Source organism: Chionomys nivalis, chromosome 8 (assembly GCF_950005125.1).
Source record: "Chionomys nivalis chromosome 8, mChiNiv1.1, whole genome shotgun sequence".
Classification (NCBI taxonomy): Eukaryota; Metazoa; Chordata; class Mammalia; order Rodentia; family Cricetidae; genus Chionomys; species Chionomys nivalis.
This window is the reverse complement of record NC_080093.1, coordinates 55,228,391-55,244,638: the sequence shown is the minus strand read 5'-3', so window position 1 is coordinate 55,244,638 and position 16,248 is coordinate 55,228,391. Positions and strand designations below refer to the sequence as shown.

General features: G+C 47.2%; 1 protein-coding gene across 3 annotated transcripts in view; it reads right to left on the bottom strand.

The window, feature by feature from the left end:
• Positions 1 to 211: 211 nt before the first annotated feature.
• Positions 212 to 16,248, bottom strand: part of Mob2 (MOB kinase activator 2) — a 56,287-nt gene continuing 40,250 nt past the window's right edge. For 2 of the 3 annotated variants that reach the window (XM_057779459.1, XM_057779458.1), the window contains exons 2-5: positions 7,967 to 8,127; positions 7,699 to 7,792; positions 1,899 to 2,023; positions 212 to 1,230 (exon numbers count right to left, since the gene is read on the bottom strand). In XM_057779459.1, coding sequence (XP_057635442.1) covers positions 920 to 1,230; positions 1,899 to 2,023; positions 7,699 to 7,792; positions 7,967 to 8,127 — 691 coding nt within the window. In that variant the 3' untranslated portion in view covers positions 212 to 919. The remainder of the gene's footprint in view (positions 1,231 to 1,898; positions 2,024 to 7,698; positions 7,793 to 7,966; positions 8,128 to 16,248) is intronic. The other variant, XM_057779460.1, reaches the window with a different exon arrangement.

Genomic DNA, 16,248 nt, shown 5'->3' with positions numbered 1-16,248 from the left:
CCTAGGCAACAGGCTGCCTCCTTCTGGACCCCCAATGTTGAGCCTGAGCCAAATCTAAACAGGTCTGAAGGCCTCCATCCTCACGCAAGGAGGTACAATGAGTGAGGATAAGGTCAAGGTGCCTGAACCCTTCCCTCCCTTCCCAGGAGCCTCAGGGAAGACCCAGAAAAGCAATATGAAAGAGCAGACTGAGAGGACACAGGCTCTGACCTGAGAGAATTCTTTTATTATGACCGAACAGATGAACTAAAGCAGATTCTGCCTTTCACTGACAGCCCTGTCTCCACACAGGGACTCAGCCAGATCCTGGTGCTACCCTGGCCCCTATGCACAAATGGGACCTCCATGGGCACTGAGGAGGCAGCAAGAAGGGGTGACAGGAGCAAGCAGCAGGTGTGGGCCCTCAAGGGTCACCCCAGGCCTCTCTACCCCAGGGGCTCCGAGCCAAAATTCAGGCAAGGGCTAGGGAGGGAAGCTGTAGAGTGGACCTCTGTAAAAAGCCCATCCCCAAAGCACAGCAGAACTCCAGGTCTGCAGAGCAAGCCCCGCAAGGGGGAGACACCTCACAAGGTGCTACTTTCAAAGCCGCAGAGCCCCCCTGAGAGAGGGGAGGGGAGGGCAAGAGCCACATGGAAGACCCAAGAAAGGAAAGCCCCACAGAAGAAAAATCAAAACATCAGTCCAATAAATGTTTGTTGAATGAATGAATGACTCCAAAGGCTCTTCACTACAAACAGCACTCATCCATCCAACAGGGAAGTCAGGAAACACGCCTTGACTCCAGCGGCATCCATGGAGCCCACACTCTGCGCAGCCTGGGGCCCTCAGACCTTGCCACCAGCACGCCCGGGGAATGTGTGCGCACACACAGACACACAGTTGTCTCTTTGCACATGTGCATCCATCTGGCCCTGGAGGCTCATCTCTCCTTCACGTGGTTCTGTGCTCCGGAAGCTCCACTGCTGGCCCCATCCCCAGAGGCACCACCGCTACCTGGGCTGCTGCACAGCACCTCAGTGAGGTCGTCCATGATTGCGGTTTCTTTGGGGTCGAGCAGGTTGAATTCTCTGGCGAAAAGGATGAAGTGCACGTACAGTGTGTTCAAATGTCCGTGCAGCTCAAGGGCCAAGGTCTCCTTGAAATGGGCCCAGTAGATGTGGCCCAACACATGAAACAGATACTTGCAGATCTTCTTCACCAAGGACTCAAAGGAGCTGGGGAATTCTCTGCCTAGGGGAAGCCACATGTCATAGACCCGCAATGAGGCCAGGCTCCTACAACTAGGCTTTCCTGGATGGGCCTGGAGTGCTCACACTTGCTACTATTCTTCCACAGGTTCCCAGCAACCTGTCCCCCAGAGTGGCATGTGCCCAGTAACAGGCACTGGCTAAGCCATGCTGGTCACCTGCACAGCAAAGAATATGTGGTGGGCCCTCAGGTTTCATATGCTTCCTTCAGTAGACACCCCAGGGCTATCTGTAGACCAGCTAGAGAGGCAATAACAAGTACACGAGGATACCTGTAGACCAGTGCTGGCTTTTTGCTGCTCAGGATGAGTTTGAGCCCTCATTAGGACCTTGACAGGTCTGGAAATACCAACCCCAGCAAGATGGACTGTGATGGCCTCATAGTGCAGAGATGGTAGCAGGGGCCAAAGGGGGGCCAAGTATTGGGTCCCCGGAGTGTAGGTGGGTATTTGGCCCTAACTGAGCTGAACCCTGCATGGGAACCTCCCTCCCTCATTAGCCCAGCCCCCTTTGCTGAGCAGGAACCAGAGTTACAAAGCTGTAGCCCTTCTACACCCCACTTGCAATCATACTCCAGACACCCTCTAGTTAAGTGCTGAAGAACCTGCTGGCTTTGCATAAGGATTTGGGTACAAGCTGCAAGAGACATACCGTATTTTGTGGGGAACACATCTTCATCAGTTACCAACTTCTGCACAGAGCTCATGACAAAGTCAACATACTGGGGGGCGGTGCACTTGACCTTCTTCCCCCGCTCGTCATACCAGTAGTATTGTCTGTAGGGACAGAGACTTTGGTCAGGGTGACAACCCTGCCAAATACCCACCCCAGTGCAGGCTCCCACTCATACAGCACAAATACAAAGGCAGTGGCAGTCGGGTGGGCAAGCTATATACAACTGTTCCAATAGGACACAAAGAACGCTCAGAACTGCATCTGAGCAAAGCAAGGGCCTCACGTACAGAACCAAGAGTGCAGGGAGCCCTATGTGACAACTTCATTTTGCTTAGTTCTGCAGACTTGACTTCTTTTAAATAAGTCTGTATTTATTATAAATAAACCCCTTAAAATTAATTGGGCGCAGGTATTTGTCTAGGAGGTGGCCTGATACTGATCAGAGAGCCTAGATCCTTGGTGATGCCCTATTCCTAGAATAAGAAGTCACGCTTTCCCCAGGGGAAATAGTAGATGCTTGCAGTAAAGTGACCTGACCCCAGGAGGTACTCTTTAGCATGGGGTTGCCAGTCCTCATATGACTGCCAGTTCTGAGAAGATCAGCATCAGGGATGGGAGATACTGGGTGTATAGAGTTCCTGGGCCTCAATCATGTGCAAAGCCACAGTTATTCTGTGTTCTGCCAAGAGAAGCTGTTGCTACCCTTGATGCACTGCCTGCTGCCCCCTCAGGCATCTCCTTGGGAGATCTTGGATGAAGGCCTCTCACAAGTCTCTGTTATCTGGCCATGTTGTGGGGATGTCACACCATCTAGGTGCCCTGGATTCAAGGGCACAGCACGCTCCTCCAAGCTCCTGCTGAGGGCCTGATTCATTCCAATTGGGGACAATTATTGACCACATTGTTACAAATGTTCTCATGGGGAGAATATGTAAATACGAGTTTTCATGTCTCTAAAGCAAAAGCCAAGGGCAGGGTTATTGTTACAGCATGTCTTGTACATCATTTCATGAGAGTGTGTCAACGTTATCACATGTGTTATGTCACCTGTACCTTACCAGGATGATGTGTGCTCCCCAACACCTAGTGTTCTGCAATACCCAATGTGGTTTTCATTATGTTTCTTTAACACCCCAGGGCTGAGTATCTTCTTAGTGGCTTACTGACATACTGTCACTGGGGCAACTAGTCCTTCCCCATTCTTGTCAATCAAACTGCTACTTGCATGCTGCTGTACTAAGAATTCTCTGCATGTCCCGGATCCTAATTCTTGTGCAACAGGTGCCTCCCAGATGTTTCTGCATAGTTTGTGTTTGTTCTTTCTCCTCAGTTTCTTAGAGCAAAATTTCTGAATCATCATAAAATCCAATGGGCCAAGTCCTTTTCATCAGTGGGCTGCTCCTTTGACATAATGTCCAGTGGCCTAATGCTAGGTCACAGAGATGTTCTCCTGCCCTCTAAAAGCTTTGTATTTTCCCATTTCTGCATCATGTGTGAGGCTTAAAGTTGAGGTACTTTTCCTTTCCTCTGTGCAAAGTTGCATTTCAGAGCCACCGTTGAGAAACAAAACTGTGCTCTCTCCATTCAGTTTCATTGGCCACCTTGATGAGAAATCAACAATTGTGCTTTTGATTTTCCTTCTGATTGCTGCTCTGACCCACTGCCGTTTGTCTCACCTCTGATCCTATCACTGTCGTATCACTGTGGTTAGCAGTGTATCTTCAAACTGTGCCTCCTCCAGCTGCACTGTTGTTGTGGCTACTCCAGCTACCTGTGGCCATGTAAATTCCAGAACATACTAGTCTAGCAGCTAATATCTCTGAGGAGTTTTCAACTGGGAACACAGTAAACCACAGATTTATTGGACATAGATCTGTATGTTCAGTTTGTTGTCTTCCCATCCATGAACAGTGTGGTTGTCTTTGACTCACTGTCCTGGACTTCTGTGGCTTCCAGAAAGAGAGCCCAGTGAATGCTAAGTTTATGCCTAAGCATTTTGTTGCTTCTAGGGCTATTTAAATGGTTCTGATTAGTTAGGCTTTCAATCATACACAGCTAGCATGCAGACCTTTGACTGTTTCTGTGTGCTGACTTTGCAGAATTTATTTCGTTGCTGGACTCCTTCAGAGTCTCACAGCTGATTTCTTTTCGGATGTGGACTTTTCCTCCCTCTCCCTTGTCTCACTGCACTGGATGAGCTCTCAAGTTTTCTTCTCCACAGAACAGTGGACTTCATGCCAGCTGTATAAGAGCTGGAGAGGATTTTGCAGTTTCCTAATTACCTCTGTAACAACTGTTGGATTCACAGTGAACTGTTCCAATTTCTTATGTTTATAATTCCGATCTTCTGTCTCATCTATGTATCAGTTTTATTGCTCTTTCCAAGCAAGCATGCATTCCCCTTATTGTTTCTAGAACTCAATTTGAGTGACTTCCACTCTTGTTTTATGATTTCCTTTCTTCTGTCTACCCTGGGTTGGTTTTGGTTTTGCTCTGAAGTCTTTGTCTGAAATGTACAGCTGGTGTTATAAACTGTTCTCACTGCCCTGTTACAAATTGTTCTTTCTTTTATTTTTGCATTTTCTTAGACAGGTTCATTTTGTAGTCAGGACTTGCCTCAAACTCAAAACAATTCTCCTGCCTCAACTTCCCAAGTACTGGGATTACAGATGCAAGCTATCACACTTGACTAGATCTCACAGATTCTGATACTTTGCATTTTTACTTGTGTTTAGTTCAAACGAACTTCTCATTGCCCTTGAGATTGTTTTTTCCCCCCCCGACCCGTGGATAATTCAGGAGTGTTTGGAACTCTGTTACTTCTCTGATACTGATTTCCAGATTAACTCCACAATGATCAGATAACTTACTCAGTGTGACTTCAACTCTTTAAAAGTTGCCAAGAAGGTTCATTTTGCTGCTAGGCTGGTATAGTGGATTTTAATAAATAAAGACTACCGCCGGGCGGTGGTGGCGCACGCCTTCAATCCCAGCACTCGGGAGGCAAAGGCAGGCGATCTCTGTGAGTTCGAGGCCAGCCTGGTCTAGAAGAGCTAGTTCCAGGACAGGAACCAAAAGCTACGGAGAAACCCTGTCCCGAAAATCCAAAAAAAAAAAAAAAAAAATTAAAAATAAATAAAAACTACCTGAAGATCCAAAAAGCAAAACAGCCAGCCACTGGCTCTTACCTCGACCTCAGTCTGAAATGGTGATCCTACCTCCTGGAATCTCAGTAGGAGACTATGTGACTGAGAACTGTTTCCTCCCATTTTATAATCCTCTCTAGGGCTGGGATTAAAGGCATTTACTGCCCAGTTTCTATGGCAACTAGTATGGCTATTGGGATTAAAGGCGTGTGCCATTATGGCTACTGAGATTAAAAGTGTGTGTTAACATAACCTGGTCTGGAAGGCTGACCAGTGGGACTGTTTTACTCTCAGATCTTCAGGCAGTCTTTATTTATAAAAACACAATCAAAATCCACTGGAATGTCCTTACATGGCACCTCAGCCCTTTTGCCCCTGTCCTTCTCCCTGCAGCTGGTGGTATGCTTTGTGAAGCTCTGCCATCTGGCACACAGGCAATGAGGAACACTACTGGCCTAATGAACAGCCCTTTCCAACTCATAACACAGGTTCCTTCTGTAACCTGGCTGATTTTGAGTCTCTACTGCTATGAATAGAGCTACTTTAGCTTCCATTTGTTAGTGTTTTCTAGGTTCCATCTCCCATCTGCAATGGTTAACTTTACTACATTACTCATTTAAAGTGCTGCTATGAGCCAGGAGCAGGTGGGTAGAGTGCACCTGTGATCTCAGCTTGGCAGATAAAGGCAGGAGGATGCCAGCTCCAGGTCAGCCTGGACAGAATGGCAGAATTCCGTCTCTTATAAAATTTTAAACAGGGCTGGAGATGTGGCTCATTTGCTATCATGCATAATGCTGAGTTTCAGCATAAATTAACCAGTCAATCAAAATGAATGGCATATAAGTCCCTCAAATCATTATAATGATCCTTACTCCTAAGGTCATGATAATAGGCAGTGTGCTATTCATGAACTGAGAAGCTCTTCTCAGAACCATGAGAAATATACCAGTGCCGTTCAGTAGCCTCCAGGACCCTCATTTGGTTACGGCAGTCTAGACTGATGATGGTGAGTGTGTTTCTCATGGGGAAGCTCAGATTTAATTCTACAAGAATATTTTCATAAAAATCTCTTGGAAACTCTTATGCTCACATTGTGATGGTCACTCAGCTGCTGGATTTACATTACCATGTTGGTTTTCTGCTTGTTAAGTTTTGATCTTCATACTTCTGTGTTCATGCTATATTCCCCACCCCCACCTTTTTAACGATTCCATTTCAATTTGGTTCCATTATAGTTCTGACTGGATGCTTTCATGTCACTGCTGAAGTTGCTTAAAGAATTTCAAAGTACATACATGACTTTTCATGGTCAACATTTCACTCTGAGTTTGGTGTCAGCTGGGAAAAGTTGGTCACTAACAGGAAGTGGGCACCTCTCGCCTCTCATGGCCATTGCTCACATGTCCTTTCTCTGAATTCTGAGAATGTGTCAGACCACACTTGATTTCACTCTCCAATAACTTCTGAGAGCTGCAGAGAAGAGTCTGTAGTTCTCCTGTTGCTGTATCCTTTTGTGCTGTCACACAGCTGAAGAACTGGTTGGAACTCTCTGGCAGTAGGTCAGACAGCTTGCAGTGGTCCATTCAATGGTGCTCCTAAAGGGCATGGCTGCTGGATGTGGATTGTGGAGTAATGCTTCTTCCCTGTGACACGTGAGATGTGGGGGTGCTTCCCCAAGTTCCACAGCACTGCCTTGGATGCTACAGGGCCTTTACTGTGCTTGGTGTCTGGGCTATTTCACAGGACAGTCCTTAAGGATTCACTGAGCTCTGTCAATGTAAAGGAGGCTCTGAGGGAGCTGTTTAGCCATGTTTCTGAATGTGTCCTATTTCCCTAGATCCCAATGCTGGCCTTTGGGGTTATCCTGCAGGTGCTGCAAGGATAAAATGAGAGCTGGCCTAATGCAGAAGATCCTCTCCAACCTAGGTAAACCTTCAGGGCTGATGCACAGCAAGAAGTTCTGTGGATTTATGACTAACCCACTTTTCCTTTCAAACTAATTTTGAGTTTCCATAATCCCTTGGTCTCACATGATTCCTGCAAAGGGATTATAGTAGGAATTATTAAGTGATTCCACAAAGTGAGCAAAAGGTAAGCTCAGCTGCCAGACTCAGCCTTCTGTCTGCATTAGCATAGTCACTCGTACTATCAACCCAGGGCTGCGGGCAAACATGTGCCATCCAATGGCTTTCCTATGCAAAAAGCAAGGTGAGTTACCTGGGAGACCCTGAAGGCACCTGCATACTACAGCACTGGATATACACATATACCTGGAAGAGAGCTGTCAGCACTAGACCTGTTCAGGAATTGTCAATAAGACACCTCTACTAATAGAATGAGACTACTCACTTAACCTTGCAGCTCCCAGGACAATGAGCACTCTGCAGGTTCAGGGGCCATCTAAAAATGACCTGCCCTTGGCACCTGATGGCTCTTTAGCATCTTTTATGCATCAGCAGAGACACACTGGACACCTGGTCCCTTACATACAGAAAAAACTCTGCCTAGCCTGAGATTGTGCAGGGACTCCACTTAAGAATGGAGTCCAAGAAGCTAGTAGTCAGGACAGCAAAGTCAATCACAATCCATCCCACACTCCCAACAAGTGCTATGGCCAGGCTGCTACTCACGTGTTGCACACAGCCATTGTCTGACACGTCTCTCCTGTGCAAAATTCTGAGATTGTGCTATACTGCAGGTTGATGTGGTGAAAAAATGTTGTTGCTGGAAGAGAAGCAAAGGGCCAGGTGAGTAAACACCCCTGCTCCAGCTGGCGTGATAGGGAGTGGGTTCAGCTGAGTTCAGCCTGTCCATGGACCACTGCTCTGGGGGTACTTGGAGATGGGGAGAAACTCCCTGCCCTGCAGCTGCTGGACCCGCCTCCCCACCCGCACGCACTGTTGCTGGCCAGCCACTCGTTGAGGTCGATCTCCCGGGGCAGCACTACCAGCTCCTTGAACTCAAAGTCGGTAATCCTGGACTTGGTGTGCTCTGGCTCCAGGTACACTTTCTTCTCTTCCGAAGCAGTTTTCTTGCCGTTTGGCTTAGCTTTAGATTTCCTGCCAAGAAAGAAAGGATTTCATGGTCATCACATGTGCCAATGTGGGCCCAAACCACAAGGGAAGGACCCTGCACACATTGGGTTAATTAAATCAGATGCATGCAAGGAGAGACCACCAAAGGCCAGACTGCTCAGGGCAACTGAGTGGCCAATCCAAACGGTCATGACAGCAGGGGGCAGCACCTGGTGCCTGAAACATAAACCTCTTTCAAAAAGCTGCTCTTCCAAGGTGAAAGTTCTGAGGGTCTAAGAAGTGTATATATAAAGGTCTGAGGGTCTGAGAAAGTGTATATATAAAGGTCTGAGGGTCTGAGAAAGTGTTTTAGTGCATGTAAATAAAAGTTCTGAATGTATAAGGAAGTGATTTAAGGTAATGAAAAAATGTTTCTGATTTCTTTCCCCCTTTATGCTACTATTACATTAAGATTTCAAAGGTTCAGGAAACCTATACCCAATGGTTCAACCAGACCACTCACAAGGTGGGGTCTGGAGACAGCTCACCAGCAGGGTGCCAAAAGGAGATACTGTAACACTTCAATCAATTTCTAAAATGCCTGTCCCCTATACATGTTTTCTCTATGATCAAACTAGAAATTACTGTCGACATTGGTCAGATATTTATGGTCAGATACTTTATTGGTCTTATAGGAGACATAATGCATATTCAGGAAGGCATTCTACCTTTTATTCAGAATGGAGGATCTTTTACATCCTAATTAAGAACCCACGGCACCCTAGATAGAAGATGGCGGTCACTGGTAAACTTTACTATATAGTATTATCACAGCTGTTCATCAGGCACGATTAAAGTACAGAGGGTATACACCCCACACTCTCAGCCCCTAGGTATAGACATAGCAGAAATGGTCCAATGCTCCTGATATCTCTAATAATACCCCTCTTAGAAATCACACCTCCCTGTCACACCACCTCTTGTTTCAGACCTTACCCTCTATATATCAGCTACTGAATAACACTCTGACTGCTTGGGAGAATGTTGACTGTGTGTCCCTCCTGGGTCAAACTCACAACCACCATTTGTGGCCTTGCCCATCGGCTTATCAGACTCTTATTTCGCCAACTCATTGCCAAATATCACTACCACCCCATCTCCCACAGCTCTCTCTTTGACATCACAGATTGCTTTAACTTTTGTGGGCACACCTGATTCCACAGACTGCAGTACTACCACCTGAGGCCCTATGCCCAAAAATGTCTTGATTCCCTGCAGCACTCAAGTTTCCTGCTGTCTACCCATTGGGTGGTCTGGGAATTGTGCCCTTGTGTCCTTTTTTTCCAAAGCTACAGGCGGTACCCGGAGAAGAACCCCTGCCAATTAACATCACAGGGTTTATAGCAGCATGGCATGACAAATGAATGGTTCAGGTCCTATGCTTTCTCAAAGTCCTTGGTATAACCATTGGCATCGTCACTGGAGCAGAAAGAATAACTTCTTTCCTAGCTATTTACCACCAGTTTTCCCCTAACTTCATCCAGGATCTCCAATGGGTGGCTCAGACCATTCTTATTCTCCAGGGCCAAATAAACTCACTGGCCACTGTAATACTACAAAATCCACAAGGGTTAGATTTACTAACTTCAGACAGAGGTGGTCTTTGTCCCTTCCTTAGGGAAGAATGTGCTTTTATGTCAACCAGTTGGGTACAGTAAAAAATAAGATCTGACAACTCCAGACGGATCTCCAAAACCATAAGAAACAGCTTGATGCCTCTGGCTAGTGGATCATTGACAATCCAATAGGGAATTTTAACCCTTTCTCCTCCTTTCCTTAATCCTACTAGTCACATCCTGCCTCATACATTTATTGTCTAGATTTCTTCAACAACAGATCCAAAAGATTTCTAACCAGACTTTTAATCAGTTGCTATTACAGGATTACCAGCCCCTAGCTACAGTAGAGTCAGAAGCCTACAACTCCTAATTATACCTTGCTTGCCCCCATTCAACAGAGAGTAGTCTAATGGTACTGTTGCCCCCCTTTCCTGACCCCTGATTGTTTATCAATTGTAAACAAAAAAGGGGGATTGTAAGCCCCTTGAGGTATGTTAAGTGTCAAGTCCCGCCCTTGAGAACCTCCATCTGCCAGCTCCCCCCCCCAATACACAACACAGCCCCTGAGGACCTCCAACCATCAGGTTCCACCCATAGAACACTCTAAGGATCATGATGGCTTGACCTAGACCCTCTAATGCAGGTGGCCAAGCTCCTACCTACAGACTTTAAAAAGCCCAAGCTCTGGGAATCCTACTAGTTACATCCTGCCTTATAAATTGAAATCCCACCAATCTCCAACCTGGAAAGTTGTGCCCCCCCTCCCACAAGAAACCCAACATCAAGGATTGTCAACCTTCCTAATGCTGTGACCCTTTAATACAGTTCTCTTCATGTTGTGGTGGCCCTCGATCATAAAATTATTTCCGTTGTTACTTCATAACTGTAATTTTGCTACTGTTGTGAACTGTAATGTAAATCTCTGATATGCAGGATATCTGATATGCAATCCCTGTGGAGATTTCAACCTACAGGTTGAGAATCACTGCCCTATAAAGCCTGCCTCCCATTCAGTTCTCAGCTGTTTCTCAACTAAGCAGAGGCAGCCACTCTCTAATTCCTTTCCCAATAAATCTCTTATGTGAGGTTTGTTGTGTGGTGTTCCTTTGTGGTATTCCTTGGTTCCCAATTGCCAGGATACCTTTGCCCTCAGAGCTGTAACATTACACAAGAGCTTTTCTGAGCAGAGGCTCCCACAGGCTACGCCAAAGCTCTACCTTTCAGGCAGGCCAGTTCCAGGAGGATGCACAGCTACCATCAAAGCTTCAGAGAAAAGACCACCCATGGGAGGTAGTAGGTTGCCAACCCATAGGAGGGTACCCAAAGACAGAGTACTCTCCCCAGTAAAGGACTAGCTCCTCCTTTAGGTCTTGCTGATATGCTCTACCACTGAGCAGTTAGGGTATAGTCACACAGGGCACAACACCCCCACCTTGTCACCCTTCATGGAGTGACCTTGCAAGAGATAACAACCCCCAGGGTTAAGGCTCTGCCTCAGCACTGAGACTCCCTCCACTAGTCCCCATGTAAAGGCAGAGGCAATAAGAAAATCCAGTCTCCTCCCAAGCCAGACAGCACAAGACTCTTTGCTAAGCTTCTACCTTGTTTTGAAGTTTTTAATAAAATATTTTGCTCTGTTAAGAGTGGGATTATTATGTCTATTTTTGAACAATAAACATTTTATTATTATATTTTTTTAAGACAGGGTTTCTCTGTAGCTTTGGAGCCTGTCCTAGAACTTGCTCAGTAGACTAGGCTGGCCTTGAACTCACAGAGATCCACCTGCCTCAGACTCCTGAGTGCTGGAATTCAAGGCATGCGCCAGTGGAGGGAGGGAGGGAGGGAGGGAGGGAGGGGAAGAAAGGAAAAAAGAAAGGAAGGAAAAAAGGAAGGAAGGAAGGAAGGAAGGAAGGAAGGAAGGAAGGAAGGAAGGACGGACCTGTTTTCACTCAATAGAAATCCTAAAGCCATGGAGTGGCACCCCAACGATGACATATATGTGCAATTCCCTCAGGCCAGCTACTCCCCAGACACTGGCGGAGCACTGAGATAGGGTGTGCCCTTTAAGAGGAGGCCCACAGTGCCTCACTGGCAATAACTACCTGGCCTGAGTGCTTTATGGGGCGCTAGCCCACCAGAAGACAGACGATTCTGCTGAAATCTCTGTTACATAGCTAATTCGGTACGTGGTCAGAAAGATTTTTGACCTGAAATCTCCCTGGTGAGCTCCTCAAGGCAGTCAAGTGAAAGAGTCTGCAGGTTCCTGGCTGGTCATGTCAGACCCACACACTGGAAATCAGGTTCTTCTAGGCACTGACCATACAATGCTAGAAACAAAGGAGTTTCTACCAATCTCTGAACTGCCAGCTGACACCAACACATGTCTAACATGTTCAGGCTCAGGATGAGAGTACTGGATGAGAAACCTGAGAAGCACTGTGAGTGTTCCCATAGTAAAGCTGAGTCTTGACCTCATATAATAAAACAAATTCTTCAGTAGTGAACATTCTGACTTCTAACATGTCAGGCGTAAATTGATACTGGCATGAAGCCTTATGATCAGAAAAGGATAATTTTGATCAGAAACTCTCAATGTGGGATTCAGTGGGAGATACTGGACAGCTGGAGGACCAAGAACAGGAACACAGGCCTTCTCTATAAGGCAACCAATTGCAAGGAGCACTGGGCTATACAGAGCCTATAAGAGACCAGGGGATTACAAGGAACAGATCTCACAGAGGGTCCCAGAAGCAGTCTCCTTAGAAATGCCCACTCTGTTCCACAAGGGTAAGAAGTCAGAGCATCAAGCAAGGAAGAACAGTGCATTAAAGGCATATGTCTAGGACCATGGCCTCCTTGAAAACACGAGGGCTGGTGGGGTGTGTGTAGGAGGTGGCCTCTGGCTCAGATTCCTACCATGCCCACTCCAGGTTAGCCCTGCCTGTCCAGATGAAGTACAATGCAGGCCTCAGGCCAGGGCACCTCTTATATACCTTTCTTTTTGACCTGAGAACACAGGCAATAGACCAGCTACCATGCATAGCATTAGGAGGCAGCCTAGCTTGGCTCTGAATCCTGTCTTCCACAGCCCTGGAAGGCTAGATGGGGGTGGGGTGAAAGGTCTTTCTAACTGACTGTGACCTATTTTTTCCTTTCTTTGCTTTGAAAGGTTGCTGATGGCTTATTTAAGAGAAAGAGGAAAGAAAAATGTTCCCTGAATGCCAGGGAAATGTTTTCCTTTCAGCTTCTCATGGCAGAGCTTAGCCTTAAAAGGCGATGTGTGCTCGGCCTCCAGGGCAGGGCCAAGAGCAGCCAGAACCAAGCAGTGGACAGGACAGGGCACAGCCCAGCCTTGAGGTTCCTGAACCAGCACAAGCTCTAAGGGAAACAGCACAGAAGTCTGTTAGGGCCGAAACACAGGTGTGGGTGTACCATACAGAAAGTGGGTACTTTAAGTCCCTCTGACATGGGCTTCTGAGTCTTGCAGCCCAGCAGTGTAGGACTCTACAACTCTAGGAGTTGTAGACAAACCCTAGGAGGGGCTCTACCAATGTCTTTGGGACACATCCACTCCCTGTCCTTAGCATTTCTCTGAACCTTTGTCTCCCACTACTGAGTTCACCTGCTATTTGGTCAGAACACAGAGATCTGCTTCTCTAACGCTGGATTAGGCCTGTAGTGTCCTCAAGACTAGCAAGCTACCTTCTATCTTCTGTGTGTCCTATCCTAGAAGTCAAGAAAGGGGCTGGTAAAAGTCAAGCTGTCAAGCAATGTCCATGCTTTGTGGCTTGAGACGCTCACTTAAAAGCTAAAGAAAATAAAAATAGGACAACTAAGAAGAGCTGATGGTAGGAAGCAGCCATCACCACAGCTCCTGAGCACAGTTCAGGACCCATTCAGGGAGGATGTACTATGAACAACATCCTACCCTCACACCCACTCACAGTTGCAAGGGAGGAGATAGTTCCTTCAGGCAGAAGCTACTCCCCAACCCTGATGAGGAAAAGAGTTCCTGAAGGGCCTGCCTCACTCTGTAATGGGCCACAGAGGCTTGGGGTAAAGTCAAAAGGCGGCAAATAGATGGCATGCTAGACACCAGCATGTTTACACCAGGCCCCAAGTCTTCCCTATTTCAGTCACATCCCCATTTAGCTACTGTCCCCATCACAAAGGGTCAACCTGGGACCCAGAGCATATTGCACTCAGCGACACTCTCCTGCCAACCTAAATTTCCCAGTCGTAGTCACAGAGCCCTCACTCTGGCAAGAGGAACAAGAGGCAGCCCAGGGCCCAGGTTCTACTTGAGGAAGAATGTGGCAGGTGCTAGTGGAAAGGCTTCTGCAGGACATCAAAGTCCAAACTCCAACTTCTCTCATTTCCCTGAATCAGTGGGGCTTGGCCAGGGCACTAGACTCATCTAGAGAACCACTTCTAGCTCCTTTGCCAGTGTTTCTGTGTTCACCTGGCAGGATGAGCAAACATCTTCCAGGATCTGAGGAAAGCTAAAGAGACCATGGCATCAGTGGCTAGCCATGCCTGCATACAAGCTTGAGGTTACAGACTCTTCCTGCTCCCCTTAGACCACTCACCACAGTTACTCTGTAAAAGGAGGATTATGCAGCCAAGGCCTTGAGTGTGAGCAGCACAGAGACTGTCTTAAAGGGACTAGTGAGTCTAGGCATCACCACATCCACACAGGTGCTATGAGCTCCTGGGAAGACACCGCTAAAACAAAGCCCCCAACAGTGAGGCTGAGGCTGGCCCCCAGTGAGTAGGTGGACCTACTCATAAAGTAAAACACCTACTTTAAGAGTTATCCAGGCTCTACCAGAATCACCTTCTTGCCTCCCACATTTCCATCTGGCCTTAGCCTTCTTCCCCCTGCTCCAATGCCTCTACTGCCCACAGTGTTCTGTCCACCTCCTGCCCACATTGCAAACTCCCCTGGTCCTCTAAGACCTCATCTATCACACACACACACACACACACACACACACACACACACACACACACACACACACACACACACACGGTATGAATCAATCCTGGTTAATAGTCTGACCTCTGAGGAGAAACAGAAATTTGCAGGAAAAAAAAATAAGAGAGAATCAATTTCTGTGGCATCTGTGGTACCAAGCATGAGGCTAGGATGGCTGTGGATGTTATACTGGGAGCTAGGCTAGCAGCATCTTTCTGGGACCAGGATGGTGAGATGTTACGTTGGCATGTGCTCTTGCTTAGCCTACATGCCCTCCCCAGAAGCCCCCATTTGGCACACTACCCAGATTCCTCCAGCCTCTGACCCAACATAGATGCTCATGAAGCAAAGTGCTCCAGGAGAAGGATGTTCAAACTTGGGGGAAGTATACATAGCAAGTCAAGAGGCTGAAGGGCTTAAGAACACTAAAGCCTGAGGATAGTGGGGGAGGGGATACAAGAGTCTTGTGGGAAAGTACATCACTCCAAGGAAGTATGAAACATTGAGTGTGAACAGCTCAGGTCTCTAGAGAAACAGAGAATGTGTTTGCTTCCCACCTTGCCACCTGACCAGTCCCAGCTGGGTTAATATGAAGGGCTGGATAGAGTGGGGGTTTAGCAATGAGGGATCAGAAGTTAACATCAAGAGACCTGTGCTCAACATTAAGGAAGGAGATGCTAACACTGAGGGGCTGGGGGATAACACTGGAGGAGGGTATGGCAAGGGAGCAGGAGAATGAGGAGCTTAAAGATAGATACAATCCCTCCCAGGCCAGATCTGAGAAACACTACTATTCAGGCAGAGTGCAACTAGATGCTAAGAAGTCTGGCTACAGTCTACTCAAAGCACTAACTCCAAGTTTATAATGATACTTTTTCCCAGTGTAGGGCCCCTGTGACAAAGGATCCAAGCTAGCATGGCCCTCACAGCCCAGCCAAATACTCCCAGGCTCTCCCCAACCCCTCAGCAGCTAGTCTCCCACCACTGAGTTGTGAGTATAGGGAAGATACTTACCTCTGGTTACCAACTCTTCTGCAGCATCTATCTGGGCCTAGGTCTTTGTGGGGCCCAAAAATTTCATTTCTATACTGGAAAGCCTATTCTGGACTAAGTCCTCACTAATTCCACTGCCCAATACTTGGCCTCAGAGACCAAGATGGGAAGACCCTCCCAGACCATCTCACTACACATGTTGAGCTGGGGTCATAAGCAATGGAGGTTACTGGAGCTCTCTCTTAAGAGTATTCTGTGCCCCCTATCCAGAAAGGTTAGTAGCCACAGACAAGGCACACTTTCACCGGTGTCCTTAACCCAGTAAAAGACCCACTCGCCTGAAGAACAAGGCAGTAGAGAGACAGACACATCAGGGTTGAGGTATGCCTAGACAGTACCCACTTATCCTATTAAACTCAATGTCATCTTCAGGAAGGCCAGGCTAAGATGTCTTCCAATGGGACCTTACCCAGAGTAAACAGCCAAGAGTCACTGGCAGGTAAGTGCCATTCTTTAGCATGCCTGGAGCTAATGAGGGTATCTGCCATCCACACACATGCAGAAACACACACACTG